The sequence below is a fragment of the Aphelocoma coerulescens genome (genome assembly GCF_041296385.1).
Source record: "Aphelocoma coerulescens isolate FSJ_1873_10779 chromosome Z unlocalized genomic scaffold, UR_Acoe_1.0 ChrZ, whole genome shotgun sequence".
In the NCBI taxonomy this organism is placed as follows: Eukaryota; Metazoa; Chordata; class Aves; order Passeriformes; family Corvidae; genus Aphelocoma; species Aphelocoma coerulescens.
Window position 1 is genome coordinate 53,688,721 of NW_027184085.1, and position 24,743 is coordinate 53,713,463.

The 24,743-nt window shown below is 42.5% G+C and overlaps 1 protein-coding gene across 3 annotated transcripts in view; it reads left to right on the forward strand.

Moving 5' to 3' along the window:
* LPAR1 (lysophosphatidic acid receptor 1) overlaps nt 1-16,044 on the forward strand; it is a 73,062-nt gene extending 57,018 nt beyond the window's left edge. For all 3 annotated transcript variants that reach the window (XM_069001120.1, XM_069001122.1, XM_069001123.1), the window contains one exon: nt 11,974-16,044. In XM_069001120.1, coding sequence (XP_068857221.1) covers nt 11,974-12,275 — 302 coding nt within the window. In that variant the 3' untranslated portion in view covers nt 12,276-16,044. The remainder of the gene's footprint in view (nt 1-11,973) is intronic.
* The last annotated feature ends 8,699 nt before the right edge of the window (nt 16,045-24,743 follow it).

Below are 24,743 nucleotides of genomic sequence, written 5' to 3' on the forward strand. Positions count from 1 at the left end.
CGGCAGAAGCAGCACATTGACTGGCAGGTCCATGGGGAGCCCCTGTGTAAGCGCAGCCATGAACTCTGCGCTGGCAGCAGCTTCTCTTCTCTGTGTCACTGTGAGAAACAAGTTGGCTTTGCCCTTAGGCTGGAGACAGGTGACAGAGGAAAATGATTACTGTTGTCTTTGACGGTCTCATCAGAGAGGCCAGGAGTTCAGTGGGAACAGAGACTCATGCTCATGCAGCAGAAGACCCAGGACAAAGCTGACCAGCAGGCAAGGCATGCTGCAGAGAAAGCAGCAATGTTAACACCTCTGCCTTCCTTGCATGGTAGATAGGGACTGGATCTAAATGACCTTTGTCTGGCACTTCTCATGAACACCCCTGAAACAGATGAAGGTGGCTGGGAGTCAGCCCATTTTTGGCACAGGCAGTTTTCTGCTGCTATTCAGTTGCTCTTTCATGAAAGGGTGGGAGTAAGAGAATTGAAAGTTAAGACTTAGTGCTTTTATTTCATCATTGTTGTCGCTTTTTATATATAGCCAAAACCTACAGTCTTTTGCAGGGACACTGGAGAAAACTGTCTGCCAGAGGTCAAAGGAGTCACATCCTCAGAAATACGCAGATTGAGCAACCTTCAAAATAACATGATAATGCACTTTTTTGTGGTTTCAGAGGCTATTTGTATAGCAATCTTTAAGCCAAGTGACCAAGGATGTGGTGCTAACACAGTGGAAGCACTATTCTTGGGTGGTTTTAGGTGCCATACATTTCTTAGCAGAGGTTAAATTTAGAAGAGGAGAGCAGACTGCCAAAGGTAGAAGACATTCCTGTAAGCCAATAGAAATACAAGGGTCAGTTCTGTATGCCAAATCAAGCTTACATCTCTGATAAATGCAGTGATTTGGGGGGAGCTTAGTCATAGGGAGAAGACACATCATTTGTTTAGCTCAGAAGCCTTTTTAATGACTAACCCTCTAAGTGGATGAGACTGGGATGCCCTCATTTGTAGTTATGAGGATGTAGCTGCATTTCCAGAGTTTTACACCAGTGTTTACTGCTGAGAGAAAGAGCTAGCTTAAAATGCATCTTTTTGTCCCCAGAAAATGCATGATTTGGCAAGGTGGCTCTTGATTATATGACTTGAAAGAGAGGTTAGATTTTATTCGACCTCTCTACTGTGTTTGCCTGAAAATTTTTAATCAATATAGATTCTGTCATGGTAAATAGATAAAACTAAATTACAGAGAAGCTGCCCCTGGAATCAGCAGCAGCAATGAAACATCTCCAGTCCTGTTCACTGAATTTCTCATTTGAAGTATGGGAAATACCGTTTTTACCACAGTGAAATTATCATCTGCAAGATTATTAATCTGCAAACACCCTAATGGGTAATCCAGAGGCACCTGGGAGAGCCAAAGGGTCGCTGCATCACTTTAAACAATGTCTTATTTTTACAGTGTGGAAATACAGAACAAAACCTGTATTTTCTGCCCTAGATATCAGCCTCATCCAGATAATTTTAAACAGGTACATATAGAATTAAGAATTATAGAATTAACCTGGAATTTACCCTTTTGATAAGTATATACTTACCACAATCAAAACATGGGTGGTTCTTCACTCAGTGCTTCTCCTGTGATGTGCAATGCCACATGTGTCTGCTCCCCCCTGTTTTGGCAGTGCCATTTGTAGGTGCCTCCCTGGTGGTATGATAGCCGGAGTAATGTCTGAATGATCTTAATACTGCTTGGGTGGTGAGGTGTGCAGGCAGCTAAGTATAGTGCCATTCATGTGCAGTCTGTCCAAGGCTGCTTCTGCTTTAAGGCAGTAGTTGGATTTCTTATGTTCAGGTGAGGAGTAGAAAGGCTTTTCTAACTTGTCTATATTAACTCGTCCAAAGACAGACAGATTTTCCAATCAGATTTATCTTAGAGTGGCATTCCCTTATTCATAGGGGGTTACCCTCTTGTCCACTTCGCTTTGGAGCTTGTGCTCTTCATTTTCTCAGAGGCACAGCTGTCAGCATGGATTCTACTTCTTAAAACTGTTTTATGTGACCAGTCTTAATACAATTCCATCAAATGGTGTCTACCACAGCTTAACCAGATAGCTATAATGAGGTAAATGTTAGTATGGCTGTATAAATTAAAAGCACACACAGGTTTTTTGCAGTTGAGGTAGAGCTGGTGTTTAATAGTAATTTTAATTATTTCTACCCCTTGGTAACACTTTCTCCTACTCACAGTCGGGTATTAGCATGAGAGAAACAAGTTTTATTCATATTAAGGAAACTGACAGAGGCTAATACTTTTCTTCTAATATTATTAGTTTAATCTTATGTAAGAAACAAGACTTTATATATTAAACTGCATCCACCCAGCCTTTATTTAGAAGCTTGTGTTGCAACTGGAGCTTATCCAGGCATAATACCAGTAACACTTAATGTCCTTAACAACAAAGGAAAATACAGTTAAACAATCTCACGTAGCAAAGTTGTTTGATATCTGCTAAATGTACTGTATTGTTTGAGCATAGCATTGTGACCATGCCTGGGAAAGTATCAGAGTACTGCAAAGAGTATGTGGATTTCTGTAGGAAAAGTGGGCACAACAGGGCATTTTCAAGTTGGCTGTGAATTATTTTTCTGTGATTGGAAACTGCAACTACTAGAAAAGCAGCAAAACACCCAGGTCCCAAGCACACTAAACGTGCAGAAGCAGGCAGAGGAGAGTCCAGTCTACAAGCCCTGCTTGTAGGGTGCCAGCTGTCCTGCTCGTGCCTCAGATGACCTCTTGCAGTAAGCCTTCACTTCTGCATAGGCATGTTCACATTTCACAAGACCTGGTTACCTCCAGCTGCCCCATATCCAGGACATGAAAGCCTCACCCAGGCACTTCAGACAAGGTCCTATTGCTGTTCAGGGAGAGGTCTGTCCCCCACCTGAAGTCCCAAGTCATTCCTACGAGCAGTCAGGGCCCCTAAAGAGAATCCTAGCTGAGTTTGGACTAGGGGATTAAAACAGGCTGCGAGGTATGAGCTGTAGATTGTTTCTTGAACCCATTAGAGCAGACCCAAAGGAGGGCCAAGATGATCAGAGGGCTGGAGCAGAGGCTCAGAGCAATGGGCTTGTTCAGCCTGAAGAAGAAAAGGCTCTGGGAAGAACTTAGAGCACCTCTCAGTACCAGAAAGGGGCCTACAGGAAAGCTGAAGAGGGACTTTTTCCAAGGGCATGGAGTGACAGAACAAGTGGGAATGGCTTTAAGTGGAAAAGGAGTAGATTTAGATTAGAAATTAGGAAGAAATTCTTTATTATGAGGGTGATGAAGTACTGGAACTGGTTGCCCAGAGAAGTTGTGGCTGTCCCATCACTGGAAATGTTCAAGGACAGGGCTCTGAGCAACCTTAACAGGTGGGTGACATCCCTTCTCATGCGAGGGGTTAGAACTAGATGATGTTTAAGGTCCCCTCCAACCCAAGTTTTTCTAGGATTCTATGATTCTTGCTTCTCGTTTTCCCCAGACATCTCTTGCCTGTTTTCTTTGTCCTGTGACCCAGGGAGACCAGTATGAGCAGCCTCTTATCAGCTGGGCTTACGTGTTCATTTTCCGACCAAGCTACCAGCACTGATTTGGGACTGTGGGAGCATTTCAAGTTACACTATAAAGGCTTGTCTAGAACACCCAAAAGTTGAAAAAGACACCAAAATTTCCTCTGTGTGTCAGGTTTTTTGGCAACAGAAAAACTGCATTAGGACTACTGTTTGTCTTTACACAGAGATAAATAATCAGATTGCATTGGCAACAGCCAAGTTTTTATTCAGACATGAGCTTCACATATCTTTATGAACATAGAAATCAGTTGGAATGCTGACCACTGGCATTTAATGACTTCCTGTTTTTGTCTAAAATGCTTTCTATAGATAAAGGCTTAGTTTCTCCATTTGCAGAGGAGCAGTGCACCATCTCTCTGATGCAGTTACTAGATCAGGAACAAATTCCATTTTTCTTGTTTTGAGGGGTTCAAATGGTTGCAGATAAATTGCAACAGGATTAAGCATTTGCTTTTATTTTTGGAATGCATTTTGCACATTCCTCTTTGCAAGGTGTTCTTTAAAACCATAACAAATACCTTCTAAAAGAGGACTATCCAAATACATTGGTTTGCAGATGTCAATTGAGAAATAGTCCTGGTCTCCTCCATTTGCATTAGCGCTTGAGTTCTCCTTCAGAGATGTCAGCCATGGAATACTTGAGGGCAGCTGGATCAGCTGGCCAGAGACCAGTAAACTCATTTTGTGAGACTGTGAGCATCAGGCAGGGAATTATATCAAGTGTTAACCTGGGCTAGAGCTTGGCAAGTGAGCACCCATGAAATAAGCAGGTCTGTTCTGGTGGCTTGCTACTGCCCAGTTTCATTTTCTCTTCAGTTATTTTTTCTCTTCAGTTTATATTATTTCTCTTCAGTTTATTTTGTCATGAGTCCTCCCCAGGCTTGTCTGTCTGTTGTTTCAGATTTCCAAAGCTTTAGGTGCTACAGGGATAGGCAAGTGCTTGGACCACATGTATTGGAAACATCCACGTCTGGTGCCAGGTTCTGTGGACAAGCCACCTAGTGGTATCCAGGTGGGAAGACACACAGCAGATAGGATCTTCACGAGGAAAGCCAGGAGTCCAAGTGTCAGCATACCCTGCCTCCAGCACATGGCAGCAAGCACTCGGGGCAGTAAGCACAAGGTGCTGCAGAGAGCAAGCTCACAAGGATTCCCACAGCTGCCACTTGTGAGTCCTGCTGAGGGAAACCCGTGCTTCATCACCTCTGGTCTGGACCTGCAAACTGAAGCAGGAAAGGGTGACAGGTGTTGGCCCACCCTGAGATAAGGGAAGGTATGGTCACTGTAGATGGCAGCCCTACTGACCATAGTCATTTTGTGTCTGAGTATCTCCATGCTCAGAGGCGGTGGTTGTGCACATACTGGTGCCAATGGAATTGTTGGCTAACGGCTGTTGTCAGCTCCCTGTGCAACACCATGATAGGTCAGGTGTTTCTTCAACTGACCCTTTATGTAGTAGGTATAGGTGCCAAAGTGTGTTTCTGGTTTAAAAGAAAGGCTTTGACCTAAAGATTTCACCAAGGAATCTGGTGATAAATTGTCAGGAGCAGTATGGTGATGTGAGTACTGGAAGAGAACAGGTAGAGCAGAGGCCAGCCTGTAGCAAAGGAGTCTAGGTGCCAGCAGAAGTATCATCTGTGGTCAAGACAGTGTGTCCCTTTAGAAACAGTCTTTTACTTTATTTTTTCTGAAATGGAAAAAGGTGATGAGGATTGGATGGATAAACAGACACAGGTGAAATACTAAATATTAAGGCCCAGAGAGAGGTGATGCTAACATACACAGCTTCATTCTTTGGGGTCAAGGCTTACTGCTCCTCCCAGCCCAGCCAGAGCACAGGCAGAGCCCCAAGGCTGCTTTCATGTTAAGTCATTAATATGTTTTAAACCAGATAAATGTGTGAAGATGGAAGCAGATGGGTTCCTCAGAGAAAGAATGGTTTGTTGACAAAGATAGCCACACCTTGAACACCAAAAGAATTCTATGCACCTTCAAGGTGAAGACAGATGTTTGAAGCAGACACATTCTGTATTCCTGCTGAGAAGAGGAAATACATTTTTGAGTAAGACATGATCTCTCTGTTCCTACACAATCCAGCCATTATTTTGTACAAAATCTGGCCAAGCTCTCCTGCTGAAATTCCCAGAACAAGACTCAGGAAGAGGTTGGATTGTGTGTGTCCAAGTAGCTGTGGAGAAGGTAGGGAATCAGGGGTCTGATGCAATACTAGCAGAACCAGTTTCTTCTAAAATCCCTTTACAAGCCATGGGTACAGTAGACTGAAAAATCTCACAGACTTGTCAGTTACAGAGTTCACATGGAGTTAAGATATTTGATGAAGCTGAGGTTAGGATTTTATCTATAACTTGCACATTCAGAGCTTCTCAGCTCATGGGAGACTAGAACAGGGATCCCTAGGGATGGGGCATATATAGTGTTTTGAAAGATAAGCTGGTGGCTCATATCACCCAGCTCCTCTCATACTCTCTCTAGTTGTGTATTTTCTCTTATGTACTCACATTCTCTTGCCTCAAATCATCCTAGAAAAGTATATGTAAGATAGTGGTGCATGAATATGAATGCAGATTTTATTTATCTTTGCTTTGTTTCTCATTTCCTGTTTTACACTGCTATCCCCTCTTTCTTTCTGGAGATATCTCCTCTTTCTTTTACACACAGTCACACCGGATAAATGTTTGGCTTTGAACACAAAGGCACACGTAGTGTTAAAATCTCCCAGAGGCACCTCAGAGAAAGCAGCATTTTACAATCAATCAAAAACTGCAGAAGGAGTGTGCTATGAATCTCTCACTCTTTCAGAATTCATGCAGCTTCATTAAATAAAGACACCTTGAATAAATGAAGCAGTTTTGATAGCACCTTTTTCAACACAGCTGTTCTTACTGGTACCCTGTAGGCAGCTCTCCCCCACCTGGGGTATTTTTCAAGGACTTTCCTTCACTGTCATCTTCCTCAGGTCTTTTGGAGTCTGTGGATGGAGAGGCAAGCCTTTCATATATGAAGTTCTTCAGAATTTGCCAAGTTTAGCATACAATTATTTTAAATTTACTAATCTGATCTATATGTGGTAATCTCATTTTATTTGTTCACATGAAAATTCTGTGGGTGGAAGCAAACATTATCCCTTGTTAATTATTTCCAGCAGAAAATGCAAAAAATAACAACAACTGTGTTTTTATCCACCAAGAACTATTAGCTATATTGTAGTAACGTTATGGCAAAATTGGGGACTATGTCTGACTAGAATTAGAAAAATTGCTCTTACACTCTGTATGTTTACAGCATGATGAATGTTCTTCATGATCTTTGGCATCTATAATCCATTCATTTTAGATTTCATGCACTCATATTTGTGTCAGGGGAAAACAATACATAGCTGTAAATAAGCACTGTTGTATGCAGCACTTATCTCTATGCATGCCATGCACAAGATAATGCTCAGTGATAAGGAGGATTATTGATACAGTTTACAGATGGCTAGGACGTGAAGCAGTCCAGTTGTGCTGCAGCTGATGAGCTTGCTCCTCAGGTATCATAGCAAGTGGCTTTCCCTGCTGAGGGTGGGATTATATCAAAATGTGGAAAATGCCAGGCACTTCTGTAGACCATTTTCCCTATGGTTTTATTAATTATCACAAATCGTTCGCCCAGATCATTGCTTTCAGCCTGCACAAAGTGCAGAAGGACTTTTCTCCCTATTGATAGCTGTGATAACAGTGGTGCTCAGTGTCTTTTCCTCTCTCAGTCACCATTGTGCCAGGAAAAGGGGGGGTGCAGCTGCCTGTCACAGGTGCCACTCTGAGGGCAGGAGGGGATTTGGAGAGGACAACAGGTGGACAACAGTAGGAGGACAACAGCAGCAGATTGTAACTGTTCCTGCAATTAAGCTGGAATGGATCTTTTGTCTTTGATATGCTAGTGCCTTATCCTATTCCTGTAATCTTAAAAAACTGCAAACACAGGAGAGTTGGTTTTTTTTCTTCTCTCCCTCCCTAAAAGAGGCCCTCTCAATATTTTTCCTCTCCATGTAGACTGAGGAATTTGTGGGGTGAGTGTGAGCCCATGCCAGAAATCAGGGTTAACACACAAGATGAATAGAAGAGGGCACATCAAAGGGACGCAGTATGGTTAAGGCAGAGAAGAAGGGTGTTTCAGAATAGGTGTGCATTGACAAGAGCTGCATCCCTCTGGAGCCTCTGAGGGACAGCAGTGTGTGACTTGGCAGAAGTGGAAGTCCTTCCTTTATTTTGCTCTTGTGAGTTAGAGGAAAACAAATGTTCATGCAATAAACACAGGCATTGGCTGTTCAAGGCAAAAGACAAAAACTAAGAAGAAAAAAGAATGCTGCTTAGGAAACACTTGGCCTGCTAACACAAGAAGTTTCGTGAGCAGCCATCCAGTCTGCTATCCTAGTAATGAGTGACTAGTTCATCAGTGTTTATTCTTGTGCAGCTCACTTCTTTTCTGCTGCTGGTTTTTGGAGTTGTTTTCTCTTTTTACTCTTCTACTCACTGATTTTTGTGTGATTTATCATGGCTGGTTTCATAGGCCTACTGCCTACAACAGCCTTTACTCTCTTGCAATCAAATCTGGCTGTGAGGCCTTGTCACATTTACCCAAGGCTTTCCACCATCCAGCTACCATGGAAACATAATCTGCAGTGGTGCACCAGACAAGGGTTCAAGACAGATGTGATGTAGTCATATCATGGTCATTGGAAAGCCCCCAGTGGACTTCTGCCACAGCTCTGCAAGATAGACAGTACATGAGGAGTTGGAGTTTTATTTCTGGATGAGAGGTATCATACAGCAGCAGAAAATTAGATAAGGTCATAAATGCTTTTTTGTAACTCATATTTCCTGCTGTAAAACATGCTTCTAAGTCCATAGGGACCTTCAATCTTTTAAGAAGATGTGGTGCTATTTCTCTGGTTCCTCAAGCTTTCCTGTCTAATGGCTAGCCATTCACCCCTCAGCCTGATAGGCGTTTCTTCTTCACCCAGCCCTCTATGGCCCAACCCTCAGGACAGACCTCGGCCATGCACCATGGGAATGTTCCTCCTGCTGCAACTGAGGAGCTCATTCAAATTCTTGCAGTGCCAGTGCCTTCAAGTGACTGCCAGGGCTGGAGGTAACATCCCAAGGTGCTCTCTGTCCAGGCAACAGTGCTCTTCAGACGCCCAAGGATTTAAAATCTGCACTGTTTTTCAAGTACGTTGGGCTCTCCTAGTGCCATGGTATGACTGTGGCATATCCACAAAGGTTCAAGTCATTGAATGCAACAGATCTGCTTTGTATGTCATTGTAACTTGGGTTTGACTGAGTCTGTAAAGTGTTAAGATGCACCTGGAAATTACTGCTACTGTACTTTAGGCTGTTCTCAGTTCTGATTCTGAGCAGAAAAACATCAATATTTTGGTGTATGCTTAAGGCTTTCCAGTATATGGCAGCAGGAAGCTTTTGGATGTCACTGTTTTATTAAATGTGATATTTTTAGATCTTCATTCTTGGTGAAATCAATTCACAACAGATTTCTGGGAGAGGAAAAATTTAACCTCACTTTCAGCTTGCTTCAACAAATATTCCAAATAAGAGAAGAAAAAAAAAAAGAAAAAATTTCAATCTTTGTTTTCCTTCCAGAAAAAGAATTCCATGTTTAACAGATGAGGTTTCCTAAATCTGAAGCCTGACATTTATGTGTTCCTTTGTACCTAACTCAAACATGTCCTTACCATGAGTGTTGCCTCTCAGTATTTTCCAGTGTACAACAGTTAAATAAAAAGTGAAGAAACCTGAGGCATTTTATGTGATCATTTACAAGCACTTAATAAGCTGCCAGAGCCGTTAGCATGGGGGGATGTTTTGCTAGGAGCAGAAGGGTGACAACTTACGCAATAGTGACTTCCTTCCAGCGCTGGGTGGGAAAGCAACCTTTGTTTTTATCATTTTTCAGTGTAGTTTGAGCTGCACAGAGCAATTAGTTGCTCAACCACAGTCCACTTTTTCTTCAGTGCAGCCAATCAAGCCTCAGTACATAGGTTGTCAGACCTATCTGAGATACTGAGGAGCCCAGAGAGGCTCAGGAACTCCACCTGAGACCAGTGTTCAGTGCAGTGAGCCGCATGTGGATTTTTCTGGATGACTTTCGGGCTTTCTCAGGAGCAAGTTCCTGTCTGCTTCACCGTAGAGTTTCTTGTTGCTGTTTCTAACATATCAAAAATTATGGCAACAGAATGTTCTGTTGTTCCTCAGCAACACATTTTTAAAAAAAGGTAATAAATTGGAGAATTGGAAGCTTTCAATTGCAGCTTTGAACAATGCTATGAGGGCTTTCCTGCTAGCTCCATTGTTTCCACATTGGACTTTCCTGCTACAGGTCTGGTGAGGACGCTATTGTTGTCTTTTGTCCTTCACTGTAGATCCCATGACTTACAGTGTTCCCATGTCTGACGTGGTTCTCCCAAGGCAGCCTATCATAAAGAAAATACATGGTCGAGCTAGAACAAAGTCCACTGCTGCCTCGCTAGCTAGGAGGCTGAACACAGTATGCACAATTTCAAGTGAATGGTTTAATTTGAATTACTAACTTAGTTTCTGCATAAACCAGCTCAGCAGAGATTTTCTGTGCAGAGAACAGACTCTATCAGCATGGACAATCCTGCAAATGAGAGATGCAGTTTTCTGCTCTTGTGGGAACAGGTACAAGGAAGGCACAAAAGCCTGTAGTCCTTTACATGCATTTCAAGTACTCTTTTCTAGGACTGCTGGAATCCAAAAGAGCTTCAGACAAAAGCTGTGAAGTGGATTCATGTGTTTGGTGCTATCTCAGCATGGGAGAGTTTCATCCCCATGCTATCAAATTGCTGCCAGAGACCCTAACAAAGTCATTTGGTGAAAGGGCTTGATGCTTTGTACTGGCAGCTGGCAATTCATCCCCCATCTTTTTTCCATTGGCAAGCTTTTTTGGTCAGCAAAGTGATAGGCATTGAGTGGCACTGTGGCACCATTAGTTGCAAACAAGCTCAGTTTAGGGATGCTTTTTGGTGTGTAAAAAGCCTGTGTGTGTGGTTTCCTTGTTGCTAACCAGTGTCTAACCTGGCGTACATTGCATGTTTGCAGGGCCCTCGGGAAAATGTTCTTTTATTTCATCTGGGTGGGTTTGCTGTCCAAACAGAAAGGTGTCTGCACAGCTTACAGTTGCCACTGCCCAAGCTGGAAGTTGCTGGCACCTTCTTGGCAGGCATGGCTAAAGGTGTGCATGCTGTGTGACCTGATGCAGAGACCATCACTGAAGAAAAGACGGGAGCAGTATGTTAACAAATAAATACCACAGTGACAGGAGAACCAGTTTGAAAACAGCACTCACTGCATAGTGCTGGGAAGTCTTATTGTGCTGCCTGTGCTAATCCTGCTCAGTGATGATAAGACATTGGTTTCCACCTCAGTAAAGCAGCCTGGAAAATCTCAGGAGGCCTGTCTTTGTTCTGACATGATTGGTGTGTAAGGGCTTCCCCAGCAGTGCTTATATTTAACACCTCCCTAACCTTCAAGGAGTTACCATCTTCCTTTAATTCAGTACTCCAAATAAAGTACAAGGCATTTAATTTAATTTCTGCATTGAGCTCTGAATTTTGTTCTGGGCTTTGTTCTCCTCAGAGCTTTGGAAAACAGAGAAAGGAGGGGGGAAGCATTTTAATCGGGGTAGGACTCTTTGGCTTTGACACTATTGAAGCCTGATGAGCCTGTGAATTTCGATTGAATAGAGACCTAAGAAAAGAAGTAGATCTGTTGAAGGGCAGCATTTCAGTGCAAGAAGGATGTGTGTTTAGGACTTTCCATTACATAATGGGGCTGAAATGGATTAACAAGACCCAGGCTTTCTTTTTCTTGGGAATTGGTGCCTGCCCCACTCTTTTTCTATTACTGATGCTTCAGTCACAGCACTCACAGAAAGGTTTTCTTTGTTTTTATTAGTTTGAGAAGTAAATTGCAGCATTGTTTCTCCTGATCAAGAGATTGATTAGTCAGAGGTCTCTAGCTGAAGGCAAAAAATGTTCCTCATTATCAACCCTAAATGTAAATGTATCTGCCAAGCAGAGTTTCAGATGGTGGGGGGCTGGGGCTGGGGCTTGGGGGTGTGTCTTGCTCTTTTGATGTGCTGCCCATAACTATTTACAGATCTTTGAAAGGCATCCCTCTCATCAGGTCAATGAAAATAGAGTGTGGGAACAATGCTCTTGAAAGAGAAAATTAGCCATTTCTGCTTCTGGCTGGATGGTTCTTGTGGTGTTTTGACAAGTAATGATGCATTAGTATATTTGTGGAGTTTGTGTTTTGTCCATTCTTTCTCTTTTTAGGTGCTTTCATAATCTGCTGGACCCCAGGTTTAGTCTTGCTGCTCCTTGATGTTTGCTGTCCCCAGTGCAATGTCCTGGCCTATGAAAAATTCTTCCTGCTCCTGGCAGAGTTCAACTCTGCCATGAACCCCATCATCTACTCCTACCGGGACAAGGAAATGAGTGCGACGTTCAAGCAGATCCTCTGCTGCCAGCGCAGTGAGAGCACCAATGGCCCCACCGAAGGCTCGGATCGGTCAGCATCCTCCCTCAACCACACCATCTTGGCTGGTGTCCACAGCAACGACCACTCCGTGGTGTGAAACCACAGCCAGCCGTGTGACCAGCAAAGAGCAGCAGGCGACGCCGCAGGGCGGGGCAGGTGCATGGCCCCAGGGAAGGTAACCCACTCACGTTTTCTCAAACACTAATGGACTACAAGCGCATCTTTTCCAGGGGGCCTGACGCACCAGCACAGACCGCCCTGTCCACAGGACTGGCCATGCTGCAAGGCCTTTGATTCCTACTTCAAAAAAGCAGAACATAGTTGCTTTGCAGCAGAGGTCATCGATAGCCCATGAAAAGCCTTGCTGAGACTTTGTTGGACTTTGCTGCATCTTGGTGCCAGTCTGAATCAACTCTGATTAATTAAGCTTATACCTGCTTCACTGCATTTACATGTAGCCACTTAGTATTTTTAAAAAGGGAGTAAAGGGGATAAAAATATGCCTATCATTTAATAGACATGTAATATGTATCACCATCAGCATGCTTGTGATGAACATTTTCTGTGCAGGGAGTAAAACTGTGCTGTAGTCCTTGTATCCTTAGCCACACTGTCATAACTACAGTAAAAAGAATTTTTTTCTAACACAGGCAACAGGAAGAGGAGGGAAACTGACTCTTCTTACCTTCATTACCGGCGTTAGAGAATGCATGTTCTGTGTGTATGCAGATTGTTTTAATTATGAAAAAAAAAAAAAAAGCTCTTTGTAAAGTCTGCCGGAAAGTAGAAAAGTATAGACTGTATTCCAGTGTTTGTTTAGATTATGAAATAAACATACTTTAGTCACAATGTATATAAGGTTCTTCTTTGAAGTACGGTATGAAATATGTAACATGTGAGGGGTACCAAGTTTTTTATGGATAAGCTCTTAAAGTAGAACACATCCCTAAGGCTCTTAAAGGGCTACAGTCAGGTTGGTAGATTGCAAAAATTGTATTTATTGCATATTCTTGGAATGCTTTTCTTGTTCATGGCAAAAAGCATATGCATTTTTAATGGGAAAAAAAAAGCTATGTTTTTATGGAACCTTTCTTGTAATTGAAAACAAAACACCTTCTGCATTTTTGCACTGAGAAATATTTGGAGAGTACTGTTCAAATTATACACCCTTCATTTCAAAAGCAGTGGGCCGCTAAGAACCAAGGCACAATTTTATTTTGTAAAGCCAAGACTTTACAAGGTAGTAATCTATTGCAAATGACTGGACCATGCTACAGATAGTAGCCACACATGTACACTGTTATAAAAACCTAAGCTAACAGGTGGGGTTTTTTTTCATATGAGACTGTTTTGAAGAGAAATGTCATTCATGTGAATATTGGTTGCGAAGAATCAGTGATACTAAACAAAACTCCTTAACAGGAGCAAATGTGAGCAAAGGTGGGATCTTGCTGATAAAAAACTTGGGACCTCTTTCTAGGAAACTGTGTGTTCTCCTAACAATGTAAAATACATCAACAGTAAATTCCTGGCACTGTTTTCATCATTGTAATTTGTCTCTATAACAAAAAGAAACAAACAAACAAACAAAACAAAAAAAACAATTAAAAAAGAAAAAAAAAACCTACAAAACCCACACTCACAAAAAAATAACTCCACAAAACAAAACAAAACAAAACCCCAGAGATGTATATCATTAATTGTACCGTACTGGAATGTAACTTAAGGGACGATATTCTCCCATTTGAGCAGGGAGAAAATGGAGGGTAGAGGGTCAGCCCAGCAAAATCCAGTGTTTTCTGGATCTCTTGCTTTGAGGAGATGCTCAGGTTTTATGCTTCCAAGCATGAAATAGCTTGGAATAGGCAGTTCCTTGCTGAGCGAAGGAAGAGAAACAAGTGAACAAAACCTGCCTCCACTGAATAAAGTGAGAGTTTTGACACTGCTTTCAGTAAAACTGAAATCCACCTGAATTGTCGAGCTAATTTTGTGTGGACACTGTGGAAGGTAGAGTAGGCAGAGAGAATAAACATAACGTTATCTGCCAGTTGACCAAGGATTTGAATATATCCACTTACTTTGAACAAAACTAGTCTTTTTTTCTGACTGTATTTGAGAGCAAGTGAAAGTACAGGTTGATTTGGTTTTATTCACAGAACTGTACTTAGAAACAGAAGAACAGGCTGTATGAACTTTTTCATTTAAAAGCATCTGCTTGCTAATCCACTCATAATTTTTCCTTAGCGCCTGCTTGATATGAACTAGTGCAGGTAAGCAGAAAAAAGGAGAGGGTAAGACTGCCTCCAAGGCAGGGCACATCTGACTGAAAAACAATTTCCTTTTCTCAAGAGTCCTTGGAGTTCCTTTCTTCCTTGGATCCAGGAAGAGCACTTTTTCCTGTCCCTAACATCCCCACAGAAGTAGAAGATCACAGACACTATATTCTAGGGTTTGGGGATTTTTGGGCTCTGGGGTTGCCCTTTCCAAGTGTCCTTCTCACTGCTGTTTGCATGCTTTTATTGAATCTCATCCAGATAGGGTGGGAGGATGATGTCACAAAATAGCAGCAAATCATTCACCCTAGTTTAACCTGCTGGAAGTGTGGTGGGTTTTGCGAAGCCATGGGTGAGTAATTTGAAAACAGGGGTGGTGTGGTTGTTCGAGACATGGGTGGGTCCAGAGGCCCCTTGTGAAGACACATGCCCAAGGAGGTTTTCTGTCATCATTGTGATTGTGACAGATGGTAGTTGCTGTCCAGGTATATTGATCAACCCAAGGAGGCACTCAATAATTCGAGAAGCTGAACCTTTTGAACTCTTGGGAGCAGTTAAATTTCTGTTGTCAGGTATATTAATCCAGGAGCATGTCTGACAGCAGGTGGCTTTTCTTCTAATAGGTGAAGTGCAATGTTTCAGATCAAATGCAACAGGAGGAACGTTGCTTGTGCAATTCTGCTAAAGGAACTCAGCATGTGACTGCTGTATAAAAATTTGATTAGTGCTTTGTGTTGTTGACATGTTGTCCCTATATCCTTAAGAAATCTGATCTGTGAATTGAGTGGTTCTTTGCAAGCTAATGAAATTACAGCTCCAGTGAGCAAAGAGAATAAAAACCAGAGCCTGGAATAGAAGGATTCATTTGCTGCGTTCCTTAGAATGGTTCCCATACCATTTGTTTTCATCTCAGAATTTTTTTAAGTTTTGCTCTTCTATTCAGATTTTCCAGCCTCATTGTGCAGTTGTAGAACTCACTTCTGCTATGTGAAAACATGGTGCAAAGTACTTAGGGAAAAAAATTGCCCCACTTATTTTTACTTATCTCAAATTCTTCAAAAGGTTTTAGAAGACTTCTTAAAATACCAACGATCCTCCCACAGTCATTAAAATTCTTCTGTTGCTGACTGCCTCTGGTCCAAGTAAATCCTCTTGAAGTTCAAATGTAATGGTGTTTGTGTCAGCAATTGTAGTGGTGGGGAGTTCTGTATTAAAAGGAACATCATTTGCAGATCAAGGAAAATGTGTTTTCCTACTTCATGTATTTTCTGTGGCAGTATAAGTCTGAAAACTAATTAAAAAGATGGCCTTTGAATTTTAATTCCCTGTTACTGTGATATATAGGGAGGCTGGGTGACCCATGGTCAAAAAAAGCACAGCTTTTATATAAACAGTTGAAAATATATTCTATTTGTGTTTGACACATTGGTTTTCTTGTCAGCACCTTTTTTTGTTCTGAGTTTTCTGAGATCCCTTGGCAGCTTCAGGCTGGCTTCTGACTGAGATGCTAAAAGCTGGGCAGATAGAAGAGAGGGGCAGACCAAAAAAAAGGCTTTTTCAGTGATTCCTTGAAATAAGCATATCTCTCTGTCCGTAGTGCACCAGTAACAGAGTTTTTTAAATAGCTGCCACAAGATTCACCATTGTTTGTTTTAACTCTGCCCTTGCCAGAGAGTCACAGCTGTAGCAGCATTTAAACAAACAGGAAACAAAGGCTCAGAGTAGGCCACGTGATGAAAAGGACCAAGGGCAGGCCTGCTATCTTCATGGGGCAAACTAAGCCTGGGCAACTTGGATGTCAACGAGGAAAGGACATGTCTTATGTCCAGTGTTTGAGTTTTCCGTCCTCTCGAGACTAAGTAACTTCTCAATAGCAGCATAAATTTGTCCCAGATGGGATTGCACTGAAATGAAACTTTTTGAGTCACCTATGCACTATGTCTTTTGGTCTGTACTAGCGTACTGGGCAGGGGTTTAACCATGGCCAGTCTGGGTCCCAGGAGCAGTGTGTCAGGGAAAACTCAAGTGGGCTCTGCTTCTGAAGCAGGTTTTGTAGCTTTTTCTGACCTTTGTGTTGCCCCAGAAGTATGCTACCAGATACCATACTTAACTGTTGTAAAGCCATCTGGGGTTTCTGTCTGTGACACTGCTGCAGCCAGATCTGTCTGCAGTAGGTGTCCATGGACAAAAAACACGCAGCTTCTTCTGTGAAAGAAATAAAATTCTACCCTGTAGATTGCTCTTCCCAGGTAGGATTAAAAAGAACACCACCAGATGGAGAGGCTTTGATGCAAACATCCCTGGTCTGGTTTTCTGTGTGAATCAAGGTGACGCAAAGCAGAGCTGGCAAAGGCATTTCTCTAGTGCATTGTCCCCACCTTGTGAGGAGGCGTGACCTCATCCCCAGTGTCCCTGTCATTGCCCTGTCATTGCTCTGGGTCCCTTCTGACCATGAGACTGGAGGTAGCTGGCAGAGGTCAGTCTTAGCAAACTGGCCGGTTTTTTCCACTTGCTGCAGAGGTAAATACTGGCTTTTCCTTTTTCTGGTCCTGTTAAGGGCTTTCCTGTTACTGCAAGTGTACCTGTTATGCCCTTTCCAGCCAGTTCTTGCTGTGAGCCATCAATCTGTGCTACCCAGTGTTGTCTGTAGGGAGGGGATTTGCAACTGCAATCTCATTTGTTCAGACAAATTCCTTGGGCTTTACCATTTGATTGGGAAGGCCACTTCCAATAGAGAGTTAGCTTAAAAAGTATTAACACCCACACCTGCCCAGCCACGGCGCCTTAAAAAAATGTGCCTGTATCTCTCCTTCCATTTTCCTCTCTTAGAGGGTTTTCCAAGAAGTTATTCACCCAGCTCCTCTTTTCTAAATCTTTCAGGGATGAAAAAAAGAAGCTGATATGTAAGGAAAACAAACAAAACACCCAAACAAAAACAAAAAAATTACAACAAAACCCTCACAAAACAAACAAACTAAAAAAACCCACAAGAAAAACATGAACACAAGGCTATTAAACTATGCTGCTGTCTTCTGTGGTACGTGGAAATCCAACACACTGATAGCTGCCAGCATTTTAACAAGAGCCTCCATGAAATGTTCCCGTTTGCCTGTGATAAAATTCTGATAACCAGAAGTGTATGTGGGAGACTCAGGAATCTGTTAATTTTTCCTGTTTAAATAAAGCTGTGTTTGTAATTCAAAAGTATTGAGAGAGCCAATGAGGTTTGGCAAACAATTTTGTTACTAAGTGCACTTACTGTAAATGTTTAGAGGTTGTATCTAGTACAATAAAGTATTTGGCATGTGTAATATGGAGTGTGAAAGAAATACCCTTTTTCGGGAGACCTGGTATTTTTTGGATGTGGAGGGGAATTATTCAAAAACCACTGTACGAGGCACAGGCTTGTCTCTTCCAGGAGATAGCATAGGGCTAAAACACAGGGACAGCAAAAGGACAGATTATTTCCAGTAAACCATTTAATCCATTCTGTTTGTGATTCTTAGGTGCCCACCTTCCTTTCTTTGAAGTCCACATTTCCACCATTTAACCTCAGGCTTCATCTTGTTGCTGTAGAGAAAACTCTTCCTTCACAGAGAAAACAAATTACTGCTTCTTTTCCCTGTCCGTCTTCCTTCCTTTCTCCCTCTGCTTTCTTCCTTTCCTTTTGCCCTTCACCTTCCTTTCCTTTTTGCTCTGCAAGGACATGTTTCTCCTACAATGTGTCCCCAGTTTGGATTTAACCATAAAAAGTTAACTAAACCAAATTTGATTGGCTTATGTATAGGAATGGATGTGTCCACATAAAGATCTGCATAGCCATAGGAAGGAGGCAGGAGTGAAATAACATTATTCTTTCAGTGCCGTTTAAGTATAGCTCTTTAAGACTCTATTTTTGTGCTAACTCCTATTTCATGTTTTGAAGAGGACTTATGTAAAGGGTTCATTAGCCCCCTGCCTTTTGTTAGAGAGGCCAATCACTTACACACTGATGGAAGCCAAGTGTCTGCTTCAGCAAAATGACAGAAAAAGAAGTTGGTGTTCCTAATCACTCTAAGCATTATTAAGGACAAAAATAAAAAATGAGAAGAGTTCAAGTTTTTTCATCTCCCCAGATCCTGGTGATTCATGACTAATGCCCTGGTGCTGGGCTTTCCATGGCATGGCATGTGTAATGTAAAGTAGTCCCATAGAGCTTGATTGCTGGACATAATGAGCAGAAAGACAAAATACACAATTGCAAAATAAATCATGTCTCATGAAAATGCACTGCAATACCTCTGGGATTTTCTGCTTAAGCCCTGGATCACCATTTGCTGGGAAAGCCAGACTGTTTATATGGCGATCTGTTAACATTAAATACACAACACGTGCAGCGCCGCAGCTCGCAGCCTTGGCGTGCAGTAGGAGACACAGAGCAGGAGCTCTGAGAGCAGAGAGCCAGCACATTTGAAATCACAATGCCCAGAGCCTGCAGTGCACTTCCCTGCATCACCTGGGCTAACATTCCCATCTTGCTTTGTGCCTTTTTGTGCCCCTTCAGGACAGGTGTGTCTGGGTGAGCAGCACTGCCTCGCATGAGCTGGACCCAGCAGGAGCAGATGCAATCAGCCTCTTTCATGTTTATCTAAAGCCTTTCTCCCCTTAACTGCTCAGGCTTCACATGGTTATGGATCTGCTGCTCCCCCTCTAGTCCTTGCATGCCCAACCTCTTGCTGAACATTCTTGTCACCTCTCAGCATCCTTCCAGTTCCTCAGTTGTGTTGCCTTTCCCTGTGCCTTCTCCAGAAAGCTTAAACCATCTTTGTGGAAAGCTCGAGGTGACAGCCAGGTGTTTTACACCACAGATACAGTTCCTCTGTAGTTCTCTGGAGTACAGGATGGAAATGGAGTTAAAGTCAGTTGGCAGTATATCACAAGTGGTGTTCCCCACGGCCTAGTTTTGGAGCCAGTTTGGTTTAGTATCTTCATCAATGATGTCTTAAGGGTTTCACTATCCCTGGAGATATTTAAAAGATGTGTAGATTTGGCACTTAGGGGCATGGATTGCTCCTGCGCGACAGTGGTAGGTTAAGGGTTACAGTCAATGATCTTAAAGATCTTTTATAACCGAAACAATTCTATGATTCTATGGGAAATAAGTAAATACAATATATAGAGAACAAGGAAGTGGAAAATTGTGAGAAGGAAGGGACAACACAGAAGACACTCCCCTACCTTCTGTGCAGAATTTGGTTTATGACCCTTTCAAAGGCTTTCTGGTAAGTTCAGGAAATAATTCTTGGTTGTGGCTTTTGTTCAAGAGGAAAGAATAATACCCCTTCCATGGCATTACTTTTTTTGTCTCTGATGGAAGACTTTGTTGTTTTAGGTGTATCTAGTTTATTAAGAGATCAAAAGGCCAATTGAAACAAGGAGAAGCCTTCCCATTTACCACCCACACTGAGCACAAAATTAAACTGTTTTTAAATAAATAGTGTTCTACCACTCAAAAAATTGAAGGATGTGTCAAGGATCACTGATATAGGTTGGGGTTTTTCTACTCTGTTTTTCCAAAGTTCATGATATCTGTATATTTTGCTGCTTACTCTGCCACCGATTTTAAAGTTTGTACATTCTTCTTGTCCTCAAGTGTCTCTTTGCAATCCTGCTTTTCAAAATATGTAAACACTCCTTAGTTCAAGGGAGTTACTCAAAAATGTGCCTGATATGAGCTACTCCAGCTGCTACTGCCTTCCAGACCTCTCTACTGTCTGATCACAGTGAGGGCTGATTTTGAGACACAAATATATGCTAGAAAGTGACAATTATTTTGTTTAGAAATTCTTGTGTCAGGGAAAATGTTTGTATCATACTTATGTCCCTACAGCTAGTGCAATGTGCTTCAGGCAAGCTGGCTGCCCATATGGTGTTTCTTAAAGAGACTCATCAGGAAAACAGGCTTTCCTGAGCTGGACTGGGTTAAGGGTTTGGAAAAGGTGACTGACTTTTATTTTTGAAACATCATTTCTACATCTTTGCATGAACATGCTTAGAGGTGAGCTGCTGTTTAGTCTTCAGATCATCTGTCCTTCCTCCTGCTGTTCAGACATATGCACACTCCTGTCCGTGCCCCTGAAAAAGCCTGCATATTTTCCATAAAGTGCAAAACCTGTTTTTCAGTCCACATGCTGAAAAGCACAAGGCATCCACACCTGATCTACCAGAGGGACTGCACAGGAAAGTGGGAACTGTGGGGCCCTTGAATGTCAGACCTCTTTTCTTGATAGCTGGACACATGAACATTCTGAGCTGTGATGTCTCTTTTGGTCTGAGAACACCAGACATGTTTAGTAACATTCTAAGGGCACATATAAAACACAGTTGTGACACAGGCAGTGATTTTGCTTAGACAAACTCCATCAAAACTTGCAGGATTGGAAAACTTTCACTTGAAAGGTATATTTTTTTGATTTCTATTTTTTATTTCTGTGCAGAAAACTGAAAGACAGTGGGCAGCATTACTTATCTTTTTTTTGTAAACAGAACATACCCTGAATCTAAGTAAATGTTCCAAAATCCAGGAAAAGTACAAAGAACAAGACTAAAGGGAGAAACTACTTTTTTTAAATAGCAATCCATAGATGACAGCTTCTTTTTTCGAACAAACCATGTTAAACCTAGCTGCTGCAGGAAGATTACTGTGCTTGAAAACTGCTGCCAGCTTCTGAACCTGACCTGCACCCTGTGAGCTCAGGGGTGCAGTCAGGGAGGTTTTGTTCACCCCCCTGCCATGGCTGCGGTGGTGTAGAGGGCAGCAGGGACCAAAGAGGCTGTGGAGGAGGGGTCACCTTGTGTCTCTGGGGTGTGAAGTCAGCCCAGGTGGGCAACTGTGCCAGGGCAGCCCTGCCAGGAGTAGCAGCCACAGGTGAGCCACAGAGCCATGTGGCAAGAGGGACATGGCAAAAAATGTTTGCAAGTAGTTATATGAAATGGAACCAAGCTGGATTACCCTCTTGTCTGCCTCTAGCACTTTACAAAGAGGTGGAATCTCTGGGGGGATACAGCAGAACACCACTAAATTGGGATTGAAGGAACTATATGGTCATAATGAACTTTTAAGGTGGATTGTAAGGATTCAAGACCTGGCCCATAGAGCAAGGATATAAATTTTGTCTGGGATGAGGCTTGTTGTCAGGAGATATCACAGTGCTCCACAGTGAACTCAGGATGGGATCCTCTGCACGGTCCTTAAATTGTGCTTCATGGCTGTAACTCAGCTAAAAAGGACAGGTCAAATGACATATATGGCTTCGACGATATGAGAGGGTCTTTCCAGGAGAGTGTTAAAAATGGCAGCCTGGTGGCCCCTTTGCCTCTCCAGTGACTCCTGGACAGTGGAGATCTCTGGCTTGCGTTGCCTGGCCCAAAGGCTGAGCTGTGGCAACAGAAGCCATCCCACAGCAGGTGTTGCCAGCAGGATGTGTGTATCCTGCACACAGAAGCAGGGTGTGGGATTCTCTTTCTCTCTAGCATTTGAATAGCATTTTAAAAGTTTATTGCAGCATAGTAACAACCAAGGTAGACATTTTATTTATTAGTGAGCAGACACCAGGCAGTGGCATAAGAAAAAACATCTAAGTCATCTATGCAAAATTCAAGCTCTTGCTTTTTCTACTCATTTCCAATGAATGGTAGTATAAAAGTGCTTGTAGCACTGTTGTTTGTTTTTTTCTCTTGATGTCTGTGCTCTGTTCTTTTACTTGCAAGACTAGCATTTCACAAAGATGAATAAGAACCAAGTTTTATCAGAGTAATTTGGCTCTTAAAAAGTCAAAAACAGTTTTCTTCACAAGTGCCCTAAATATGCACAAATGTGGCTGCATTCATTTTACTGAGTTTGATAGAAGCAACACAAGTCAGCTTGTGTCAAGATATCTGTGCTAGTCTCCTGTTGCTTGTGACAGACCAGGTTAATCTGGTTCAGGAACTAAAAGAAACTGCACTAGTAAAAGGCACCTTTGTTCCAGTGTCTTGTATTTCTGTCTGACGGTGCAACCATTGAAGGAAAAACATCACATCCAGTCCAACATGCACCAGTGAAACTTTTCTGGTGTAAGCCATGGACTCCTAAGTAGCTCAGACACTTTGAAAATATTGCTCTTCATCCAAATAAAGTAAAAGAGCAGCCAATATTCAGGGTAAGTGGCTTTACTAGTAATGTTGCTTAAAGCAACCTCCCACATGCTTCACCTTCAGTGACTAACTCCATAACTGAAACGTCTGGCGATGGTCCAAACAAAACAGTGTGTTTTCCATTAAGAGTGGAAAAAAAATTACAGTGTATAAATTTACAACGAAGCCATGTTGTTTGCTGTGAACTAGCAGTGACATAGTGTGATTTTAGTAAGAAACCCCATAATTTCATTACTTAACACTGTGCAAGTCAAGCATACAATGAAAAACAAAGCAGATCCCGTCATTCATCAAAGAATTGTCCATCAGTAAAACTCCTGAGCCTTTGGAATCACACCACCAGTGTGGGTGGGCTTCTGCCTCCTCCTCCTTCTTCCCTAATCATGCCCAGCCCGTTTGCAGCTGGCTTTGTCCCCACGGTCAGTAGTGGAGTGCTGTGCTGAGGAGGGCTGTGGCTGTGGTCCCGGTGCTTGCTCCTCTCCTGGGGCTCAGTGCCGATGCACAAGGCTATCACATGATACCATGCAGCAGTCCCAACACTGTGCTACCCCGCACCTTCCCTTTTGCTCTGCCTCTAATCCAGACACCCGGGACACAGTCAACAAATGCAAGGGATAATCAAAAGAAAGAGGAAATACAGCCAGATGAATAAAATACTGTGCCGAGAATCCAAAGATAGAAATTATGCCTGGCTCTGCCACACATTACATACCACTAGGCAATTAGCCCTCAGTATTTAAGTTTTCCATCTCAGTAAGGGGTATTAGGTTTGTGCCCTCGCTCCCTTTCCACCATGAGTTCTACAGTATGGGAAATACCTCTAATAAATATACCAGAACAATAAACGAACATGTTAATGGGAAAACATTTCCAACAGCAAATGAGGCCATTTCTGGATCAGGACTCTAGTCACTCAGTTAAACAAGTCTGTCACCCAGCTGACTCACTGTCAGCTCGGGCGTGAGCTGGTTAGTAATCTTTTTACCTCATTCTTGGAGGAGAGTTTGGATAAGAAAGAGAAAATTACATAAGAATGCAGTTGGACACCAAAAAGTAGTAATGAGGGAAGAAAGCAAAATATGTGTTTAGGGATTATAAACTAAAAAGAGAATTGTAGAAAAAAGTAAAAGTAATGGATTAAATGTAAAGGTGAAAAACTCCTTGTTCGTAAGCTTTGCTGAACCACAGACAGAAAACTAATGGGCTGCTAAGCTTGATTTTCTGCAGGCCTGGAAAGGAGGAAGCCATTAAAGGACCTGCTGAAAAGTAGGATGCTGAAGTAGTGTCCATCAGGAAATGGCTGTGTTTCCTGAAAACCTGGAAGGCTTGAGTTAGTCAGCAGGTTTATCATTTAAACAGACTCAGACCCTTACAGCTGCTGAGAAGGGTTATGGAAAATCAGTGGAACCATGTGGACCTGTGGAGTGGTGTTGAAGGGGAGCCTGTGGTGCTTGGGAGGAGAAAAAGGGAATGGGCTTTGCCTGAAAAACAGAGAGCAGAGACCTTCAGCTCCAAAATATGACTAAAACACAGAGCAGCATTTGTTTGAGCAGACTTAGTTAACAAGAGATCCATTATGGAGGATCTTGGCTGAAACCTACAGCATCAAACTCACTAACGGGTGTGATGGCTGTTGGATGGGAGCATGAATCCTCAACGCTCTATGAAAAAACATGACCTGAATTTTCCCTGGTTTTCTCCCCTGGGGTTCTGGTCCCTTCAGGCATGGCGATTCCTCAGGAGCAACCAAGAATTTTCATTCATAAATACTAAGATGAAATGGGACAAAAAGGGCACTGGTGACCATATCAAACTGACCCTCTGTGCCAGCTGCAGGCTCACTGGGGCTGATTTCCACCACACTCGTTGCAGGATAGAGGCCAAGCCATCCAGCTGCCAGCCCCAGTTTCCTGTTGTATTTTGTTCAGTTGGACTTATTTCTTTCCTCCCCTTTGTGATGGCTGGAAACGTGTTCCTTTCTTCCCACACTAGAGCCAAGGCCATGGCCATGGCTGTGTTTTGCTGAAACAATCAATTGGACACTCTCCTGTTGAATTTTGGTGTAACAATTAAGTTCAGAAGGAAGGTAGTACAGTTGCTCAAATTAGGCGTCACGA